Here is a 22,543-nt window from a genome sequence, read left to right on the forward strand (position 1 = left end):
AAATTGCAATCAGTGCATAAGCTTCCCCTGTTTAGTGCATTACGCTTGCATAATAGGTTTGAGAATTATTTTGGCATATCAAAACTGAGACATTGTATGTAGGTTTTTCAGTGATTTCAGAGTAAGAAACATTTCCAAATGTGAAATAACAGTGTTCGCTCTCTAAAAAGTATCTCATGTAATATATGTAAATGTACAGACTAAAAACTGTGCAAAATAGCATCAATCACCTATTTAAATGTCTTGTATTGTCCAAGAAAGTAAAGAAAACCCCAAATGTTAATGCAGCCTCTTTCATTAAGTCTGAAGTACAAAACCTCACAAGCTTAGAGACAGCCATCAAGGTAACCTGCTTAGTTCCACAGGAACCAAATGAAGAACCCTACCCACTATGAAGCTGAGGATATCTTGCCCAGGCTATGGTGATGGATAGGAATGCTACGACACAGCTTCATGAAACTGTGTTATTGTGAGCATGCAATGCAACATTTATAGCATCAAAGAAAGCAAGTGACAAGGCTGAACTGTGAAATGATAAGGTTACAGACTTTATAAGGGAATCCTGTGCTGTGTGGTGTCCTTTATTTTAACTAGGGATGTCTTAATGGATTTAATTTTCTTTGAACTGAAAAACTAGTTAATTAGTAAGACAGATATGTGGTTATGCATGTGTAAATTTCTTTTAAAATATATTTTTGTGCTAACTCCCTTTTATTGATAATTTAATTATGAATCAAACTGCAACAGTTGCATGATGAATCCTAACAAAGAAGATTCTGTCATGGAAATACTTATAGTACTTCAATATAGTAACTCAGGCCATTAGGCAAGTGACTAAAACATATCTCAGCAATAAAAGAACAATTTACAAGACAACAGTACTCTCAAGATAGGTGACATCGTTACTATAAGAACTGCTGTAAGGAAACAAATGATCAAATACAATTACAAAACTGGACAGAAGCAGGCATCACTGCTTAAACAGATTTGCCAGATTAAACTCAGTGTCATTAGGAGCTATCAAACACAGAACTGCTGATGCTTAAGCTCTTATCAATGGAAGGAAAGTATCAACAGATATGTCAACATCAGACAAAATAATTTCCAAATAACTGTTCTAATAACATGGTCAGTATAAGTTGTTTATTTTTATTACCATAATTGATGACTTGTGTTGTTAAGATAAACATTTAGTCAGGTATCTTTAATTATCATTGCTTAGATCTGCATTTACTTCGAAAGCAAATTTAAAAAATATTGGGAGAGCAAGCAAACAACAGAAAAAACAAAATTGGACTAAACCAACTACACAAATGCCTTCATTTTATATCTTTGCTTTTAATAAAATGAGTGCCTGAAGTTCTAACAAGATAGAAATGTTACAAAGAAATTGAGAAAAAACCCTCTTTACTACTTTATTAACATTTTGCCAGTTGCTTTGTATTAGCTAAAAAAAACCCCAAAACCCAAACAAAACCTTTCTGCTCACATAAAAGCAGAGATAGGTAAATTGTTAATTGAAGTGCATGCTTACATAATACTATGACTAAGAGAAATTAACAATGCCATAGAACCAGATGCCGGCATAGAAAATCATCATAGATGGGTCTGACTTTAGAAAAGGCAGACATTTCCAAAAATTTCTTTTCCATTATAAGAGGAGTGCAAATAAATCTTTGATGTATTATAGCCTTGAGGAGCCGAATCTACGAAACCAGTTGAAGAACTATGAATTCACCATTCGGTTTAAGAAAAGGATACAATTCTCTTAAGTTACAACATCTGAGAATTTAGTTCAAGAAAAAAGGCTAGGAGCTACTACTGGGTATTGTCAAAATAAGGCTAAGTCTGTAAGAATTATAAGATAACTAGCAACTGCCAGTCCTGTTCCTATCATCTGTCACTTCTATTGGTTTTGTTAAGTATCAAGTAAAAAATTCTATGATGAGATACAAAAAAGCTCTCAATAAAATACACTTCAGGTTAATAAAAGCAATGGATCATCCACTAGCATGGAACCAAATGCTTTCAGAAGTCTAGAGTAGCTGAGGAATAAATATTCAGGGCAAGACTGATCTGCTTCAACATAGGTGGATAGTCTCATTCAAAATGCTCTATAGTATCCAAGGTATCTGCACAGGACTGAAAGATACGACCAAGGACTTATGGGTGTGTGACCTTCTGGAATGGCAGATGGAGGAGACTAGCCAGGATACCTTATGGCATCTCAAAGGAAACTAGACACCTCTGAAAAGACAGGTAAGATTAACTTTACCTGCTCTTAGATGCCCAGAAGTTTGAAATTTAGTGTACGTTAATATATCTAGACCTATAGCTGATAAAAACAAAAAGGCAACTTCAGAGGGAAATCTATCCTACGTACCTTAAACACAACAGAATTAAGCTAGGTTAGAAAATGTTTTTTTTTTTATTATTAACTTAGGCGGAAAGTTTTTGCTGTCAGTAACTTTGTTTCTTTGGAATAAAAAAGCCAAATACCAAATTTGCCTACACCCTTCTTGTGTCCACTTTTTTGGACTGTGACCAGAAAGAGTTGGTTGACATTCCTGGCTTGTATTACATAGTTTAAATGTATTTAACCCCCAGAGTAAAGGTCAATTTTGTACAGTGAACTCCATTTTTTGTCCTTTTATGCACGATTAAATGGTAATTAAGTTTTAATGAAAAGCATTAGACTGATTACAATTAACATAATTACTCTTGTCAGTTCATGTCCTCATGTTCTACATGCTGAGCTGAGTGGGCAAGACAAGGCACCTTTAATAGCGTTGAAACATTTTGTAAGCTTCAGCCACTTGCGTTTTCCCATTAAAAATACCACTAATTACATTTACAATCAACAGCAAGTAATTTGTAGGCGATATTTTCTGATCTGCCTCATACTATCCTTTCACAGCTCCTCCTTTTTAGGCAGATTCAGTAAAGACATTCTAGAGTGCATATAAAGTATATAAAGTAATCAGCGCATTCACAGCACAGTGAAACAAATTCTCCAGCTGAAGGTTAGCACTTTAATGCTTTGTTGTTAAGCTGCTCATTTGACCTGATACTCTGAGAGGTATATCCTTTGTGTGATCCTGTAAGTAGATGTTCATTGACATAAACACTCATCCCAGTTGCATAATCCAATACAGAAGTTGCATGTGGAAGAGGTCCAGGTTACTGAAGACTTTCCAGTCCTCTGCTATTCTGCACCTGAAGGTTATTTCTTGGATCGTAATTAATATTTAAATAAAATGCACTCATTAACAAATGCAACACCTGAAAATCCTTCAGGTGACACAAAGACACCAAACCTGACCAGTTACCTTCATAGAACTTGTAATAAAACACAGACGTCTTCTGCAATTACCAGAAAAAAAGTTTAAGCAACTCAAACCTCTTTTATTCATTGAGTTACAAACTACTACAGCAGTGAAATTTCAATATTCTGTCCAGTTTTGCTATAAACTGGTCTACAGTTTGACCACAAGATGAATACTAAAGCATGCAAATATCCTGACTTAGCCACAGATTAATTAGCTTAAATCCTTTACAGATCAGGGCCACGGTGGTTGCCCGTTACCTCAAGGAGACTAAATAAACTAAGCTCTGATTTTTAGTTCAAATAATTTAACATTTACTTTAGCATATTCCTTGAATAATATTTTTTTCTAACAATTAAAAAAATAATAAAACGCTCCACTTTTCAAGCAGGGTGAATTAAACTTTAGTATCATCTTCCCTTTACTTGCTCTGAGGCATTCAGTTCTGCACCACTAATTCCAATTAATTCCAGTAAGACATACTCTGCAATTACCAGCATGATCACTGAATGCATCCATCAGATATACTAACATGAAAAAATCAGTTCTTCAACCTTAAAGCATTAAATGGTCTCCTATTTACTATAAGTATTGCTGAAGGTCAAAGAATGTGTTGACAAATAACTGCTGAATTATTTCCCTCCTTCCAAAATTGGTGCATAAACTTATAAATATTTTCATATAATACAACATAAAATTGTGTTTGCTAACCCTAACAGAGTAAAAAAACCCCTTCATTTCCACAAATGTACAATTTAACTTTTTTCAAAGAACATGAAAAGCAGTATATTATATAGTACACAGGTTAGGTATTTTAGAAACATTTGTTCTGCTCTTTTTCTTTAATTAATTTTATATAATTTTAACTAGTTATCTTAGGGGTATGAAATACCCTGAGGTTTGGGGGGTACAGCATTTAGAAAAATCAAGCAAAATTAAGTAAATAGGTAAATGTAAAATGTATTATTAGAGACCAGGAACCCCCAAACTCTATTGCCTCATGCAAATAATGACTGAAATCTTATTAGTGCCCTTTACTTCTGAATGACAGCACCTGCAGAAAAGGTTTTCAATAATACTCCTACTTTCCAACATTTTATTAATTCATAAATTTCCTATGTTCCTAAGCAGAAATACACTTACATACATCATATATATATATATGGATGCAACAACTGAGTCAGACAATGATATGGTCTCCCTGCAGACCTGCCCTCAGCTTTTAACATAGAAAAACTCCACATAATCAGTTTTACGATATTGATCACCTGTACAATATCAATCACAGCTCCTTGTATATGGAGAAGCTTTCACTTTAAACCTGTTAATTTCATTAGTCTAATTTTATTCTTCAGTTTCACCATGTACACCAACAGTGGTTAAGGTCACAAAAATGATGCATCAAGTAACCAACACTGTAAGAAAAAAACACCTAAACAACATAAACTATAAACACAAAATAATATACTATTAGTTAGCACTGGGGGGAACATTTAAAACTATCAGTGCAGAAGAAAACATGTATGTACAATCCCATTTTGACTTGTTAAATAATGTTAATTAGATAATAGGCATGTGGTTGCTGTACAAAACATGGAATAAGAAAAACATTCAAAGCAAATCCAAAAACTCTCCCTAGTTGTAGCTGTTTCCATAAATATATAAAATGATTAAAACAATATAGTATATATATTTTTTTTTAAGACTGAGGAAGTTTTAAGATGAGAAACAGTTAATGTGTATAAGAATAATGTATATAAAGTATATATAATTATTGTATTTGAGATGAAAAATATTTACATACTTGAAAACTGAATGGAGAAGCCTGATTTGCTGATGAAGAAATCACTGTCAAATTGTAATGTTAATGAGTTGAAAGTGCTGTGAATATCCTCGGGAAGGGCTGAGCCACTCCATTCTTTCAGAAGTATGCTGCTTTCAATAGGCCCATCCCATACCTTCAAGATGTCATGAGCGACCTCAGTGTCAAAAACAATAAAATGAAGACTGCAAAGAGAAAGTGAAAGCATTGTACATTACTCATTAAACACAATTATACAAAATCCAAGCACTCATTCCCAAACTGTATTTAGGTTTGAGATGCCTTTTAGGACTTAATTAGGGCTGGTGGTCCTGCAGAGTTAGCCATTTTTCCTGCTGGATGAGCTGATCTTGTAAAAGAGATGGATTCTGTTCTATAAATGCCTGAATTACAGAAAGCATCATTACAGGGCATACAGTACTCATTCCATCTATAAATTCACTTGTTTTTATGAGAGGTATTTTAAGAGATATAATTTCATCAAAGATTTCCTCTCTTTATTCAAATGTGGATACCAAGAACACTGATTGGCTTGACTACATGATACCGAAAAAAAGCATTGGCTACTGGGCAGTAGCATACATAGCACAGGAAATTCCATCAGTATGACATTTTCTTTCCTATACAAAACCAGAAAATGTATTGTCCTATCTCTGCATTATGCCAAATTAATAAAATATGCAATTGTATTAGAATAATCTGTATTTATCTCTAGGTGAAGTACTAGATTTAGAAAGTGGTTCAAGAACACTACGTTATTAGTCAAAATAAATGTATTGACTTCAAGTTCTGATCATTTACATTTTTAACATTGAAGAAATCTAATAGGTAAATATCAAAGCTTCTTTTTTTTGTTTCCAATAGTTGTGTGTTGATACTCCATTACTTTTGTCATTAATTGGAAATCATTAATTTAAAAATTGTCATTTAAATGTAAATGATGCATTGAAGTCATCTATGATGGAGTGAATTATTTAGCTTAGTGAAACAGGATTACTAATAAAAATAGGAAAAAAACCTCCCAGTGAAACACTTGCCATTTGCTTATATTGTTTTGCTTGTTTAATTTATAAAGTAATGATTTTCATTGAATTGATCAGTTAAAACTATGGTCTGCATAAGCTGAATAATGAAACAGTTTACTATTTGCTAATTTTTTGCTAAAAAAAAATATAGTATTCTGAGGTAGCACATTTACTGGAAATCACATAATTCTATCCTGTCACTGGAGTATAAAAGTAGTCTCTGTGGCATATCATTAAACAAATTGGTATCAAGAAATTATTTTCAAATTACAGAAATTAAGATTATCTATTTTGATTAGAAGTTAAATGTGTTTTTTTACATTCTTGCTTTCACAGCAACTTCCTGTTTGGAGCAGAATAACTAGCTTGAATACTGAACAGAATTTGCCATTTCAAAGTTTTTGAATCTGTGTGTTACTACAACAAAACTGAGCTGAAAGTCTCTTTAAATATTAGTATTCCTTCCACTTGAGTAATTTAGCTGTAGGTCAACAGCAAAGTGTGACAGTCTTTCTTGTCAGTAAATCAAATTGGTGAGGAAAAACTGTTTTAAAAGTTCTTCTAGTATTACTAATTTCCTCTTGCCTGAGTTCTTGGATCCTTCTATCATCTTTCCATAAATCATTATAGAAATATAAGCTCTAGATTCCATCATTCAGTTCTTGGCATATACCTTTATTCCATGCATTATTCACGAGCTTTGTTTCCCTCATTTTCTGTATTCTCCTAATTTCTTCCCTTTTCTGTTATGCTGCCTACTCTATGTGGAAAGATTTTCTAGTCCTTATCTATTAAGCATTCTCTGAGTCCTGAATGCACTTCTTATTAAATACTCATAATTTTTCACAAATTTGATTATCTTCAACTTCTTCTGAGATGTTGCCGATCTTATTATTCAAATGATTATGGGGGGAAAAGTCTGATATTTATATAATTCAAAATGTTATATATGTTAATAATGATATGATGGAAAAGAGCAGGAATGGAAAATGAAAACAATTCAGAGTTGTATATAAAGCTTTATAGCACTAATCCTCTCTGCTGCTGATAATTGCCAAATCCTAATCGATCAAAGCATTGATGACAAAAAGACAGTTTCTAGTAGCTACACAACAAGGTCCAAGATGTCTGATATCTGAGGGCTCCTGGCAGAGTCAGGAGCTTTATGGCTGCTTGAGGTAATGTATTTAAGAAATAGTGTTGAATAATTATGTTTGATTTCAAGCAAATTATTAGATTGAATTTGCAGTAGGATATAAAAGAATGGCATTACAATGACTGAAGGGAAGAATTTTGATACCACAGTTGACAGCTGTGTTGAGTTTGGCTGAGAGGGAGTGAACTTTCCCAGAGCAGTTCTCACAGTGCTGTGCTTTGTATCAGTAGCTAGGAAGGTGTCTATAACACACCACTGTTTTGGGTAGTGCTGAGCTGTGCTCACACAGCACCAAGGCCTTCTCTTTAACTTTCCCTCCTCACCAGTGGGCTGGGGGTGGGCAAGATCTTGGGAGGGGACATAGCCGGGACAACTGACCCAAACTGACCAAAGGGATAAAACAAAAACTAAAAGAAAGGAAGAGGAAGGGGGGTATTCATTATTCCAACATTTGTCTTTCAGAGCAACCACTTCACACATTGAAATCCTGCTTCTTGGGAAGTGGCTGGATATGGTGTGCTTATGGGAAGCAGATAATCTTTTTTTTTTTTTTTTTTTTTTCTTTGCTTCCACACACGGCCTTTTCTTTTTCTTTATTAAACTGCTTTTATCTTGGTTCATGAAGTTTTTTCCATCTTATTTTCTTCCCATCCCATCCTGCTGAGGAGGGGAGTGACAGAGCAGCTTGATGGGCACCCAGCATCCAGCCAAGGTCAATCCATCACAGTCTCTTTTAGCACCCGATGTGGAGCCTGAGACAATAGCAGTTATATATTAAGTGTGCTATAGCTATAGTAGATATTAAGTGGCAAGCTCCCATGAAGTCACAGAGTTTGTTGCTTTTTTTTGCTGATCTTGGGAACATGTCAATAAAGATAATGGCTTTGTGCTTCACCCTGGCATTGATGGTCTTACTGTGCTGGAAGAACTATCCCATGAAGAGGATGAGGCAACACATCTCCCTTTTTCTGTCTGGGATTGATGAGGATGGTTTTATTATGCAGGTTCCTGAGGTCCTTGTTCACCCTTATGTGAGCTGTTTAATACTACTAATTAACACTGTTAGCATGTTACGTGTTTTGTGGAATCTGGTGTCGTCCTGGTGTAATAGAAGACAAATTTTGAGTGAGGTGATACTGAAATGTGCCCTAAGGCAGCTGTTCCCTCGGTGGCAGGGTGTGTGGAAGGATTTGGGCAGGTTTGTAGGGTTGTTATGATGTCACATAACCTGGGATTTTACACATGAACAGGCAAGTAATCCTGGCCAACTAACATGCCGCCTGACAGAAAGATGCCTTGCATACGTCAATGAAAATGAGCAGTTTGTATAGAAGAGTGTGAGAATGTAAGGCTGAACATAATTTATAAAATACTGAAGTCAACAATAAATATTTAAAGTAAGTATATACCTTATTGTCTTTCCTGGATCTGCTTCGATAATCCAAGTACAATGAAGATTGTTGTCATACGGTACTGGGTAGCCAGGGGACAAAATGCGCCCCGATGTCGCAGCATGAATTTGACCACCACACTCAGCTACAAAATAAGTATTACATTTATTTTTAACAAGACCATAATATTTTGCACTTCCATTTCCTGTCCATTCCACAGCTCTCCATCTTCAAATAGGTAACAGAATGACCTAATATCTCTGAAGCAGTATACATACATACAAATCAGGACATGCACGCGAGTTAAAAATTTACATATAATGATCTCATTCCCATCTTGCTATAAAGCAATAAACCATACTTCTGTGATTATGTTATTTTACTGACAAAAGTAGTTCAATATGCACTGAAATTACAAAAGCACAATTTTAGCATCGACAAGAGAGCAAAAATGCTTCAGAAATATCCCATATGTTTGAATTTTCTAAGTAACACTGAATGCTCAAATTCAGACTTTACAGCATTGCATTCTGTAACTAAAATAGCTTTCTGTGTTGTGCTAATGTCAAAGTACCTTTAGTTTAATGTTTTCAAGTTACTTCTGTGTAACTTCAAGTTTAACTACATCAAAATGCAGTTAGGTATTGCCTAGTAATTTCCTTTAGTATTTAAAAAATTAAATGCCATATGCCCACAAAGTGAGAAAGTAAATGAAAAAAATGACTAGGTGTAGGCTATGTGGAATATGTCTATGTATGGGCTTGACATTTTTTATGAATGAGATTGAAATGATTGTAAAGACAAGATGAATGTAAATGTCACTGGAGAGAACAGCAAATATCAAATGTTGACCTAAAACACAACAAGAAAAAAAAATAAAAGGTCTCCACAAACAGGAGGATATTAAGAAAATGTGTCTAAGAAAGAAAGTGATGTTTGAAAGTTCATGACAACTTAAGGAAAAGGAAGGAAAAGAAAGCAGTCAAATCACAGTAAAACTGTGATAGCATAAGATAAAACTAAAGAAGGAAAATATTATATAAATAACACTGGATGGAAGAAAAAAGGAGAGAGCATAAAATGATCTGCAGACGCTTTAACTGGGTTTTCAGGGATCTTCATGACAAGTTTTCCTGTGCACAGAACAGTAGAAAAAAAACAACAATTTAATGAAGGTAACAGACTGTGAAAGGCTGTTTAGAAAGATTCACCTTTAGAAGACTTTCAGAGAGAATAGTGAACATTTGACTTCTTGGGGAGCTAATTAATGTTTCATAAGAGTTTAAAATTGAGAAATGGGAAGAGGGGTTTTATACAAAACTGATGTGATCCCCAAATTTCAGTTTAAATATAGGAACATGGACAGCAAATAAAAAGATATGTAAAGATAATAAAGCTACATAGGAAGATAGCTTTATGGTTGAACAGACAGAAAGCAAGGACAAAATCTGTCTCAGATTACTAAAAGAAAATTGACTATTCTATTGATATCAGGACATAATTTCACTTAGAGATGAAGTGAGATCCTCAAGAAATAAGAGATTTTGGTACAAGTGATTCTAAAAGTTTAGCAACAAAATACAAAACCCAAACCTAGTAATGCAAGGTACAACATCAATTATATAAAAAATGAAAAAGTAACAATCTTGAGTGGACTGTAGATGCTTAAAAGTATACTGTTATCAAGAAAACTGGAAATACACAATAAAAAGTGGAGATACACAATGGAGGGAGCATTATATAGCAGTGATGCAGAAAATAAAATCAGCCTCCAAAATATACATATTGGTAAAAAATATTTTGTAGAACGGTTATGAAAGAAGTTCTACAGGAGCTAAGATGGGAATCTTACTTAGATTCATTTGATCCTGGTTTCCCTATCTTCCTCCAGGTCAGACTGGAATATACATTCTTTTATTTTTTCTTAATACTGTATGATTGAGATGTTAACACCCCACATACAGAGGACAAATCATCATACTAAGAAAAGGAAGTAGGTAGAGGGATGGATTTATTCACCTAATAAACTTGAAACCCACAAGTATTTTAGAATTGATTCAAATACTTAATTGGTAGTGAACACAGGCACAAGAAAATATTACAGAAAATGACCTTAGAGTAATGACTTCATTTAAATTAAATGGGGAGACAGGCAAAGGTAGGACTAATTATAGCTTTTCTCTGCAAAAGGGCAAACTTAGAGGAAAAGGAAGGTGGTCGATTAAACTGAAGAGCTTAAGGACTTGAATGTATAAAGAATCTCAAAAAGTCTTTAAATCAAAACTGGAAAGAGTTGTTTTGACCTGTCAGATACATACAAGAAAACTTATAATTCTAGAATCAAGGGGGGGAAATAACACCTCTACTAAAGACTAAGCAGAAACACTGTTCACTGATGTTTTTCTGGCACTTACCCTCTCTGGGTAAAGTGAATTTTGAAAGGAAGGGAACTTGCTCCTTTGTAGACTGCAGGTCTGTGAATGTGTTCAGCAGATAGCAGCTCCTGGAATGGAGAATGTAGCACCCAATATAGGAGAGAGGCAACAAGCAAGGATTCTGCAGGTCAGGTGAGTGCTCAAAGCAGTTGGTGGCCTGCCTGCAGCAGGCAGCAGAGGCAAAAACTAAGCATCAGAGGGCACACAGAAAGAAAGGCTTTCCCAAGGAGTCATGGGAAGTCCATGTGAAACTTGAACTCAGGAAGTCCCTGGTAACTGCTGGACTGGAAAGCAAAATGGAAGGAGAGAAACTGCCTAGCAAAGGTACAAAGTCAATAGCTATCCTAGTTTTCAGTTATTTTATGCATCTCACCTAGTACTTCTTTATTTAATATTTATGTTGTCTGTAATGACACACAGTTTAAGACACTTGAAGACATGATATTCAAAGAAAAAATCTACTCAATGCTCTGACAGATGGGGTATCCTAGCATGGCAACAATGACTAAAGAGCACTCAGATAAAACAATCCACCAATGTGGGATAAAAATTAGAAAGTAGCTTCATAGGAATGAGATGCTGAAATAATCTGATGAAAACAGATACGGTAAAAAAGATCATTACTGGCTTTATGATGGGGGTGGCTTAGCCTGTGAAGTGTTTAGATAATACCACTGCCTGTGATAGCATGGCAGACTCGATGACCCAGGATATCATCAGAACCAAAACAGTAGTCTTTTACCAAAGGCTGCCCTATAGATAGAAGCGTTTCCCAGCAGTTTTGTAGCCATTAATAGCCAGCCATATATTTCAGAGAAGGTATACTTGGATGCCCACATTATATCTTTACTTGAAATTTAAACTACGTTTACACCATTATCATCTCATAAAGTATAGAAATACAATTTCTTTCTTTTACCCTTGAAACACCAGAATGAAATCTTTCACTGTCACAATCCATATTACCTATGCAAGTAGGCAAAGGTTTGTCCCAAACTCTCCGATCTCCACTTAAGCAGGTCATAATACTACTACCATGCATTGTATAGCCAGGATTACAGCTGTATAAAATGACAGTGTCTATAAAATGTCCTTCATCTCGGATCTTGTAGCCATAATTTGGTATGCCAGGATCTTCACATTTCACTAGGTCAAAACCTGTGAACAGAAATGGGAAGAGAAAAGAAGAAATAAAGACACAGAGATATAAAATATCAAACAAAATATAATGTCAATGAATCTTATATTGATGCAAATTATGTTCTTATGATTCAATTAGATTAAATATATCCACAGTGAACAAACATAAATTATATATAATTTGGGTAAATCAGAAACTGGAGCACCAACAACTAATTATTCATTTGATACTTGATTATAGTATTAGTTTATTGAAAAAAGCTTAATATCTACACTATCCTAAAAGAGATTAGTGAGCTATTTATTAATTTATACCACTTCTATTATTTTTTATCCAAAGAAGAGGAAGTATCAAGCCTGCACTTAGCACTAAATGGCAGCTTCATCTCCTCATCTAATCTCTATAACGAAGCCAGCAGAGCATAGTGGCAACTAAGGAAGAACATGCAAAGGTTGTTCTATCCATCTTAGTGTCAAGATAGCATGGTTTCAGTTTCTTCTCTGCCGAAAAGAAGACATATCCCTACACTGATTTTCAAATAGCATTCCCCTTTTTGGCCTATTAACATGCTGAATGGGATAAGCAGTTACCTCTGTGCTCCTTGGAATGAGCAGTTCTACTCTAAGCAGCTCCTCTCCTCTCTGCATTTTCTCCATATAGCATTGCTAGAATGTAAAGATGCATTCTAAATCTCTCCTTTTGCCTTGAGGTCCAGTTCTTGGAGCAATATAAAGAGTGGTTCCAAATTCATCTTTCTCAACTCTATATTCTTTTTCTTTGTGTATTCTTCCTTTATTACAGTCATGTCCACAGCCCAAGGAAGTAATTCTGACTTCACAAATGGTTTCCATTTGCTGTCCTTATTTTGCTGAACAGTTTCATTAAGTGGTTCTGAATCAGGCTGCTGGTCTTCTGTTCAGTTTGCTGTTTTCGGCTCATTCTCTACAGGAGGTTGCCCACAGAAGCTGTGGCTGCCCCATCTCTGGAAGTGTTCAAGGCCAGGTTGGATGGTGCTTTGAGCAACCTGGTCTAGTGGAATATGTCCCTGCTCATGGCAGGGGGCTTTGAACTACCTGATCTTTAAGATCCCTTCTAACTCAAAACCATTCTATGATTCTATGAGGTCATTCGCTAATTAGGAGACAGTCAGACATATCTATGATAAATAACATACTCATACACAACGTGTCATTACTTCACAACTGCACAAACTAGAGTTGGTATCATATTTTTCTTATTTCCTTTCTTCTGGTGCGGAGGTCAACCTCAGCTGAAGAAATGGCAAGGAGTCTAATACCTTGCTTTTCTTCCTGTACAGACGCTAAAGCTGTCTATCACCTGAGTCCTCTGAAAACACAAACCACTTTTTTTTCCTTTGATCATAAATTAGGAACAAATTTTGGGAATTACCTGCTATAACTCAGGGTTCTGAAAATTAGAAGGCTAAATCTGAACTAGTCAGCTTAGGCTACTTTCCTACTCAGTCCAGAAATACAAATCTCCAGAAAACTAACTATTTAGATAGGTGGTCAGATCAGTCAGTTCAATCAGTTTCTGGAAACACTTATTTTCTACCTTTACTGTAAACTGAGCCTAGGCTCTTTCTTTATATAATAGGCTATAGTGGCTCAGAATTCTAAGTATTTAGACTTAGGGAAAGGGAAGCCCACCCAGAAAAATATAATGCTATTTAATCACATAGACACTGCATCTCTTTCTGTCCTAATATCATAAGAAACATGAAGCCCCAAAGCCAGTGAGAATGCTCTGACCACAGCCATGCATTGTTAAACTCAATTACCCTTCAAAAGAGCATGGCTGTCAACCCGCCACTTCCTGGGAATTTAGCATACACTGTTCTACAACATTACGCTTGAGATTGTTTGGGAGAGTACTAGACTACCCAAGGTAGAAGCATGCCAGCATTTACCCTAACATTACAGCAGTCTAGATGATCACTTTCCCACACTCTTGTCCTGACAATGTTTTGTTTATTAACAGTTGCAGCTTATGTGTCAGAAGGAGTATCTATAATCACATAATGTACAAATGGATTATAGAGATTTATCATTACTCCCTTGCTAAAAGATTGTTCCCATTTGAATATTTGCACATCCCTGCAACTTCACTTTGTTGACAAAAAAGAAACAAGCAAACATACTCAGTTTCCAGACAAAAGGGATAGGATTCATTTTAACTAGCTCTCATATATAAACAGCCATATCTAAACCTGTTGTCTTTTAGAGTTAATAGTAATTTATGGGCCATGATTAATCTCATCTTAAAGTAGATATCTAAAATAGATTGGTGTAATTATGCAAATCTAAAAAGGTCCATTTCTCTTCACTCACTATAAAAAAAGCCAAGATGATTAGGTCATTCACATGAGCTGAACATCACAAGAAATAGCTATATTTAATTTTATTACAAATACAAAGACATTTATTTGGAAACCTGAAAATGTAAGTTGTTTAATAGATAAGTGAACATACTTTATTACTGATTTGACAGCATGAGCCAGTGTAACACTATTTCTCTGCCACCGGCTTTTAGATAATTTCCCATCCTTCAGTAGGTGCAACATTTGGTTAGCACTGGCAATGGCATGTGATTGACAGATGAAACTCTTCTGATTAAAGAATCTACTTGTGTGTGGTGAAATAAACTTTCCATAACACTGACATATAGTTACAAAGCTACATAAGAGATTGATTTTCCAAGAAAAGGTTGTCAGGGAGAGGTAGACCAACAGATAAAACTGGGTGAAATGAAACAAACTTTTGGACAAACAAGCCCTTCTAATGTGCTATAGAGCCATTTTCAATACAGAAGATGTCAAGACTGGGATAAAATTATCATTCTGACTGGCTGCCATTTCATGTATTCCACTTAGCATGCAGTTTCGCACAAGTTTGTGAATATGTATCTAATGCAATGCCAGAGAATCTTACTTATTTTCCTTTCTTTTTTGCAGTGCCGCTTCTGTGGGATGATGTCTATAAAAGGCACAAATCTCCTCATTCATCAAAATTAAAGCTTCCTGAATGGTGCAAAACCAAGATTAGTGTGTTTATCTTTTTACAATCTGTTTGCACAGTATACATGGCACATATACTATTCCATTTTCTCCTCATCTGCAATGATGATCCCTGAGGACTCTTGACATCACTGACATGAACAGAGATCCTGCCAGAAGCTTTAGAAGTTTGACAGAAGCCTACCACAGCCTGCCTGCACTTTCTAGTCTTCTTTTGAAATAGAAGTGAGTAGCACAGAACTTTCTGCCTTTCCTTTAGCTTATTAATAGTTCACATAGTTATTGTAAGTCACTTATACCTTCAAGTACCCACTAACATAGGGGGTTTCCACCTTTTATGATTTGTGGACTGCTAGAAGTTCTCAAAAGTGAGTTACAGTACTATAAAAGTCTATCACTATTGAAAATAAGCTTGCTTTTCATTACATTTGCAGACTCTATGGCAGAAGTCCATGAGGTCCCACAGATCAGAGACCAAAATTCACTTTACTACTGCATTAGAATACTATAATTGAATTAAATATAATCTAATATAAAAATATGAAATTCATCATTAAAAGAAATGATCTTGATATTAACATAAAAAACTTACTGGGGCTCTTATTGAAAGAATTTCTTCTAAACCCAATTTTCTGAAGACAGAAATTAATTCAAAATGTAGATTGAGATTTGGCATTTAGGAAGAGCCAACAAATAAGAATTGTTGGGTTTTGTTTATCTTAAGCCTAAAATCTCCAACCTGTAAAATTATTTACTATCCCTTGGCATTATTTTGACTAACATGGTTTTGAAATTACTTCTGTTACATTGCTAAAATATGTAGTATGTATATATCATAGCATCCAAATGTTAGACTATATTGATTTCCATTACAAAAAGCTGTGTAGTTGTGTGTATGTTTATAAAGAAATAAAATACTAAGAATAAATAAATAAATCAATACATAAAGTTTAACTAGAACTGCATTATCACATAAAATTCAATTACTATTGCAATAACAGGAGAATAAATTAGTTAACTACTTACTGGCTCTTCCTCTCCTCCACCTCAGACTGGTCTAGATAATCACATGAAATGTAATGATTTTGTCCATTTACTCTTCTAACATGAATACCATAAATGTAGACAAAGTGTCTCTAAATCTAGCATATTTTTACAGTTCTTGAGCCATCATTCTCCAAATGTGGAAAGACTTTTTCACCTGTCAATAGCACTATCCCAAAGTGAATTGCCTGCTTCAAGACTGTCATACTCCACAAATACTCACTGAACTGTTTTTCTGTATCTGTAAAGGGCAAAAGTCCTCTGCAAATTAGAAGTAGGAAAAATAAGCTTTAGTAAAGACACTGTCTGAATACACAGCAATAGATATAGGAATTCCTCAGCCTGTGCGTGTCAGAGGACAAGAAGTCCCTTACAGAAATATATTGCTTTCTAAAATCTTATTTTTGAGACTCTGTGGGAGAATTTATATCAATAGAGGAGTTAAGATTTTCTGTCAGTCTATTCTAAACTCAAATCTAATCAAATATTTATTTTGGTTAAAGTGTTAGATAAGCTGCTTGTAAAGAACATAACCACTCACTGTCTTGGGTATCAGAATTCAATGTTCTATTGCACACACAATACAGAAAAAAATAACATGCTAGTAAAAATATCTAACTGGAAGCAAAAATATGAAGCCTAAATTTAAATACCTCTGAGACACTAAACGCTTCAGTATTTGATGGTTTTTTTTTTAGTTTATTCAGATATTTCTATCAAAAGGTCACGTTGGAAAACAAGTATGGATTTTTATTTCTTCTAATTATTGCCAATTCAGGAAAAGACCCGTGGTAGTCTCAGTTTTTAGGTTTATATACTGTTGGTTTCAGCTGGGATAGTTAATTTCTTCTTAGTAGTTAGTACAGTGCTGTGTTTGACTCTGATGTGAGAACAATGTTGATAGCACACTGATGTTTTCAGTTGTTGCTGGGTGATGTTTAAACTAAATCAAGGACTTTTCAGTTTCCTGGGCCCTGCCAGTGAGAGGGCTGGAGGGGCACGGGAAATTGGGAGTGGATACATGACCCAAGCTAGCCAAAGAGGTATTCCATACCATATGACATCATGCTGAGTATATAAACTGGGGGAAGGAGAAGGAAGGGGGGCTGATATTTGGCGTTATGGCATTTGTCTTCCTGAGTAACCATTACGTGTGATCGAGCCCTGCTTTCCTGGGGATGGCCGAACACCTGCCTGCCAATGGGAAGTAGTGAATGAATTCTTTGGTTTGCTTTGCTTGCATGCGTGGCTTTTGCTTTACCTATTAAATTGTTCTTATCTCAACCCTGGAGTTTTACATTCCTTTCCAATCCTCCTTCCCATCCATCTGGGTGGGGGGGAGTGAGCAAGCAGCCGCATGGTACTTGGTTGCCAGCTGAGGTTAAACCATGACAGTCCTTTTTGGTGCCCAACATAGAGCATGAAGGATTTGAGATAACAATGGATTTGACTGGAATGTGCTAGTTTGAATGTATAGCTGATATTGCTGTTTAGCCATTAAGGGGCAGGTTTCTGTGCTTACCATGGGGCTTGCTCGCCTTACTATATATTAGACTCTAGTGCTCATTAGTGTCTGTTTCTTGCTTTTGCTGCTTGCTGTACTGCTTATCACCTCACTGTGCTGTCCCTGAGAACATTCTGATAACAGCAATGGCGATATGCTGGAGCTGGCAGACAGCCAGGGCATCGCTGCTGTTTCTGTGCTGCTGTACTGGACAGGCTGGAACTTCAGTGTGAACTCCAGTCAAAGGGACTGTGACCTGTGGATGAGTCCATGTGGAAGCAGGACACCCCAAAGCCCCTGTAGCCGTCACTAAGTCCATGCCTGAGCAGGTATATCTTGGAGCATCTGTGGCCATGGTTATGCCTGTGCTGCAGCAGGTATGCCTCTGAAGGAATTGTGGCCCAAGAACAAGTCCATGTTGGAGAAGGTACATCTCGAAGCATCTGTGGCTGTGGATAAACCCATGCTACAACAGGTACACCTTAAAGCATCAGTGGCTGTGTGTGAGGTCATGCTGGAGCACCTCAAGGCATGTGGGCCTGGATAAGCCCAGGACAGAGCAGGTGCAGCCCTGAAGGGATTGTGGCCAGGGATAAGGCCATGCTGGAGCTGATTTACTTCTGAAGGGACTGTGGCTGTGGGTAAGGCTACGTTGGAGCAGGTCTATGGTGATGGCCCATGAATAAGGCCATGTTGGAACAGGTGCACCTCGAAGTGGCTGTGGCTGTGGATGAGTCTGTGCTGCAGCAGGTGTACCCCTGGAGAGACTGTGGCTCGTAGCTGAGGCTCCACTTGGAGCAGGTTGCACTCTGTGGATAAGCCCAAACCGGACCAGGGGCAAGGGGAAGAGTTCATTGCAATGTTAAACCCTACGGGGTGGTTCAAAGGGTACAGGGGTTGAGACTGTAATAGATATACCTTTAAATTGTTGTAACCCATGATTTGAGATTCCTGTTATAGGAATGACTATAGCACAACTACCTGAACCAGTGGAGGACAAGCCTTACAAGAAGCAGTGCAAGTGCAGCAGTGACCCGACCTGAGCTGGCTATGATGCCTGATAACCTCATACAACACACAACCTCTCTTCTCCTGAGTAACCACCACAAGAGATCATGTTCATGGACCAAATGAACTCAATGGGCATTTTGTGGACATTTTATAGACATTTTTACAAGGGTGGTGCATAGACTAGGGGAATGATGTCTGTGTATTATATCAAAGGATGGGAAGGGTGATAGTGGTTAATGAGGGTGCATTGGAAAGTGTGGCATGATGTAAGTGGTATGGAATAAGGGGTGGATACTGTCCTGGTTTCAGCTGGAATAGAGTTAATTTTTATTATTAACTATTAGCTCTATTCCAGTTGAAACCAGGACATTATGCACAATATTATGCCTAGAAAAAAGATTAGGTACAAATATTCATTATGACAAAATAAAGAGTATTATTGGGTTTTGTATCTGAAAAATAAAATACTCTCAGCAAGGACAACCCGAAAACTGATTGCTGGGGTTTATGCCATTTTTTTTTTAATGCCAGTTTGAATACTCTAGAAAAAATATATGAATGACAGTACATAGTTTATGGCCACACATTTACTACACTTTTTCACCAGCAAAACTATCTGTGTCAGTAGGCCTTACTAAAAACTGGGGGGTTCACATGCAAGTAGGTGCTGCTAATTGTGTACAAACATAACAGGCTCTTTCCCTGTGTGTTTGCAGGCAAGCTGCCTTTCCAGATTTTATCCAATTCCCATCCTTTCCTATCATACAAAAAATAGAACTTTCCATTCCCTATTCCCTGATGCTCTTGTACATTTGGTGCAATTTCTCATAAAGGGCCATATTGTTGTGAAAACTCATTGTCAAAATGTTGCAACAAAACTTCAGTGTTAAAGTAGGTGCGGTGAACTCTCACAGTGGAGAAATATGGTCATGAGCTCCATACAATCACAGTATTCTGGTTCACCTGACATTGAAAGGAGCCAGCAGTCAGAAATTCTGCCAATATTTTTACTGCTGAGAAAGATTATTGTACAAGGAAATTGCTGCCACTTACCTTATTCTTGACTTTCATTAAAGGATTATCAGAAAAATGTATGGCTAAAAGCCAGTTAAATCAAAACCAAAACAGTCATAATACATCTTGATGATTGGCGATCATTTCCTGATGCTATTTATACAATGTGATTTGTTCTGTCATATTTGATATAAATAATCATGGATGTACAAATACCAGTTTTCAGGGTAAAAATTCTTTACATGTCTGTAATGTATGTAGACTATTACAACTTCTTTCAATGTAGTTTAATTATGACACATACTGTGGTTCTATCTACACTAGTACACAGTCCAGTACTGCAGAAGCAAATCTGAGCAGTGAAACAGTGAAGATGAGGACACAATGTCCACGCTGTCTGCACTAACATGTTTTTACTTTGGACTACTTTTTGTGTCCATGAATAGGTGGAGTATGCTACGTGCTTTCCTGGAGCGCAACTTTCAGTTCAGTTCCAAAATCTGTCTTCAATATGAAGGCAGAAGCAAGTGTTCATTTTGTGTCTCCAAGGGCAATTCTCAGGGATTCTATGTAGTACAGTGTACATTTAACAGAAGCTGAAGTTCTAAGATACCTACAAATGTTCTTTTCATCTGTTTTGAAAGGGAGTTTACAAATTGCTTACCATATATATATATATATATACATACATATATATGAGTATTTACACTGCATGTAAACCTACAGTGGATATATGATAATTAAGTAATCTAAAATAAGTAATTTCCTACCCCTATTTCTTGAACAAGTCCTAAGTTTTCTTGAAATAAACATTCTCCTAAAGCCAGACACACAAAAAAAAAAGCACCTAAAAGGTATGCTTTACCAGCCTTCAGTATTTGGTCCCTACTTCGAAACTCTAACCTTGAGTTCAACACTAAGACTTCTTTGAAGAGTATGAGGAAAAAAATAAAGTTTGAGTTCTTGGTCTAGAAAGTGGACAAAAGCAATAGACACTCTGAATTGCAAGCTATGGTACTCATAATCAAATTTTACTTCTGACACAAGGAAATGATGAGGCATGTTACATTATATCTGTCTTAGCAGAACATACAAGCACACTGTTATCAGGGACCAGAATATAGGTCCTTTATGAGCACCCAAGAAATAAGGCTGCAGGGGTTTACTCCTTCCTTTTTTTCTTTCTGGCTTAGTTAACCTTGTTCACGCTTTAGCACAAAGTATACTATGGCAGTTAAAACTTCACCCATGGAGATGGAAGAGAAGAGTTTTAACACAGGAAATAATTGAACTGACAGTAAAATAAATGTATCATCACAGTCCTTTAATACTATGGTCCCATGGTGCAAACGTGTTCAACAATTTTTAACAGGTTAACTTTATTTAGAAGCTTTATGTTGCACTAATTATTGTTTGTCAATGCCATTGTGACTTTACGCCAAACCATATATAAAACTGGCATAAAAGCACAAAATGTTCATAAGTTTCCTTCTGTATGCTCTAGTTAATTTTACAGGAATTCAGTCATGTTCATGCCAGATCCAGTTCAGATTTGCACTGCTGGGTGTTCTGATTCTGCACAGATTCATTTTTAATGACTGGCACCTAAGCCTCAGATATGATTCCAGAACAATGTAACCAGCAAGTAAAAGAATACTGTAGACACCGAGCTGTTAAAAAAATAATAATATAGATGTAGTTTCTTCAAAAAAGCATGAACCTGCGTTGTGCCTGCAGTTGACTCTGGCAGTTTGTAGTATGAACTCTAAATAGAAAGCCTACCAGGCAAAACTGTAAAGATTTTTTAGAAGAAATGCTACCTGGACTATCTGCAAAACTTTCAATCTCTAACCTAAAGAAGAACATCCTGAAACAAAATATATAGCATATAGGTGTAGGTCAACACTATTCATGATCTCAGTTTACATGAGTAAATTTACACTCATATAATTTCCTAATAATATTACTGTTTGTTACAGATGAGAAAATACTGTCAAAACAGCAATGCCACTAATCCCCATTAAAAATTTAGAAGAAAACCCATGAATTTAGAAAAGCTTTTTCAGCTCATTTATTAAGCACTAAAGGATTAAAAGCACACCCCATGGGACTCCAAATAGTGTTTAATAATCTCTAATAATTATATAATTTACTATACCATAAGTATAGACTGGGTGGGCCCTGCGCAGTGAAAAGGTAATGCTATCTTTTCATGTCTACTTGCTAGGGAGGTCAGAGCTTATAAATGATGTATAATCTGTCTTTAGCTTCTGAAAGTGATGTAGTAAAATATTTTGGGATGACTCCAAAAAAAGTAGGGCAAATGCATATATAAATCCTTCAGTACATACATGGCAAAATTAAAAGTTGTTTTAATATTTAAAAGGTAAGGTAAGTTAATGTGAAAATATTGGAAACATCAAGAACTCAGTTAGTGTTATCTAAATCTCAAGCAATTTAAGCTCATATACATAATCTATATTTTTACACAGTCATTTTTGAACTACCAAAGAGTAATTAATGTCCAGAGTCTATAATAGATTTCTAAATGCATGTAAATGCCAACAAATACTCATTCTGCAGTTGCGAGGAAGTTACTCATACAGTTAGCACTTCAAAATATTCTGTATGTTACTT

General features: G+C 35.9%; 1 protein-coding gene across 1 annotated transcript in view; it reads right to left on the reverse strand.

Annotated features, from left to right (window-relative positions):
* The window catches only part of CSMD1 (CUB and Sushi multiple domains 1), a 1,210,601-nt gene that overhangs the window by 223,101 nt on the left and 964,957 nt on the right, over positions 1–22,543 (reverse strand). The window contains exons 24-26 of the mRNA XM_037392820.1: positions 12,122–12,313; positions 8,739–8,865; positions 5,131–5,333 (exon numbers count right to left, since the gene is read on the reverse strand). Of these exons, the coding sequence (XP_037248717.1) occupies positions 5,131–5,333; positions 8,739–8,865; positions 12,122–12,313 (522 nt within the window). The remainder of the gene's footprint in view (positions 1–5,130; positions 5,334–8,738; positions 8,866–12,121; positions 12,314–22,543) is intronic.

Source organism: Falco rusticolus, chromosome 6, assembly GCF_015220075.1.
Source record: "Falco rusticolus isolate bFalRus1 chromosome 6, bFalRus1.pri, whole genome shotgun sequence".
Classification (NCBI taxonomy): Eukaryota; Metazoa; Chordata; class Aves; order Falconiformes; family Falconidae; genus Falco; species Falco rusticolus.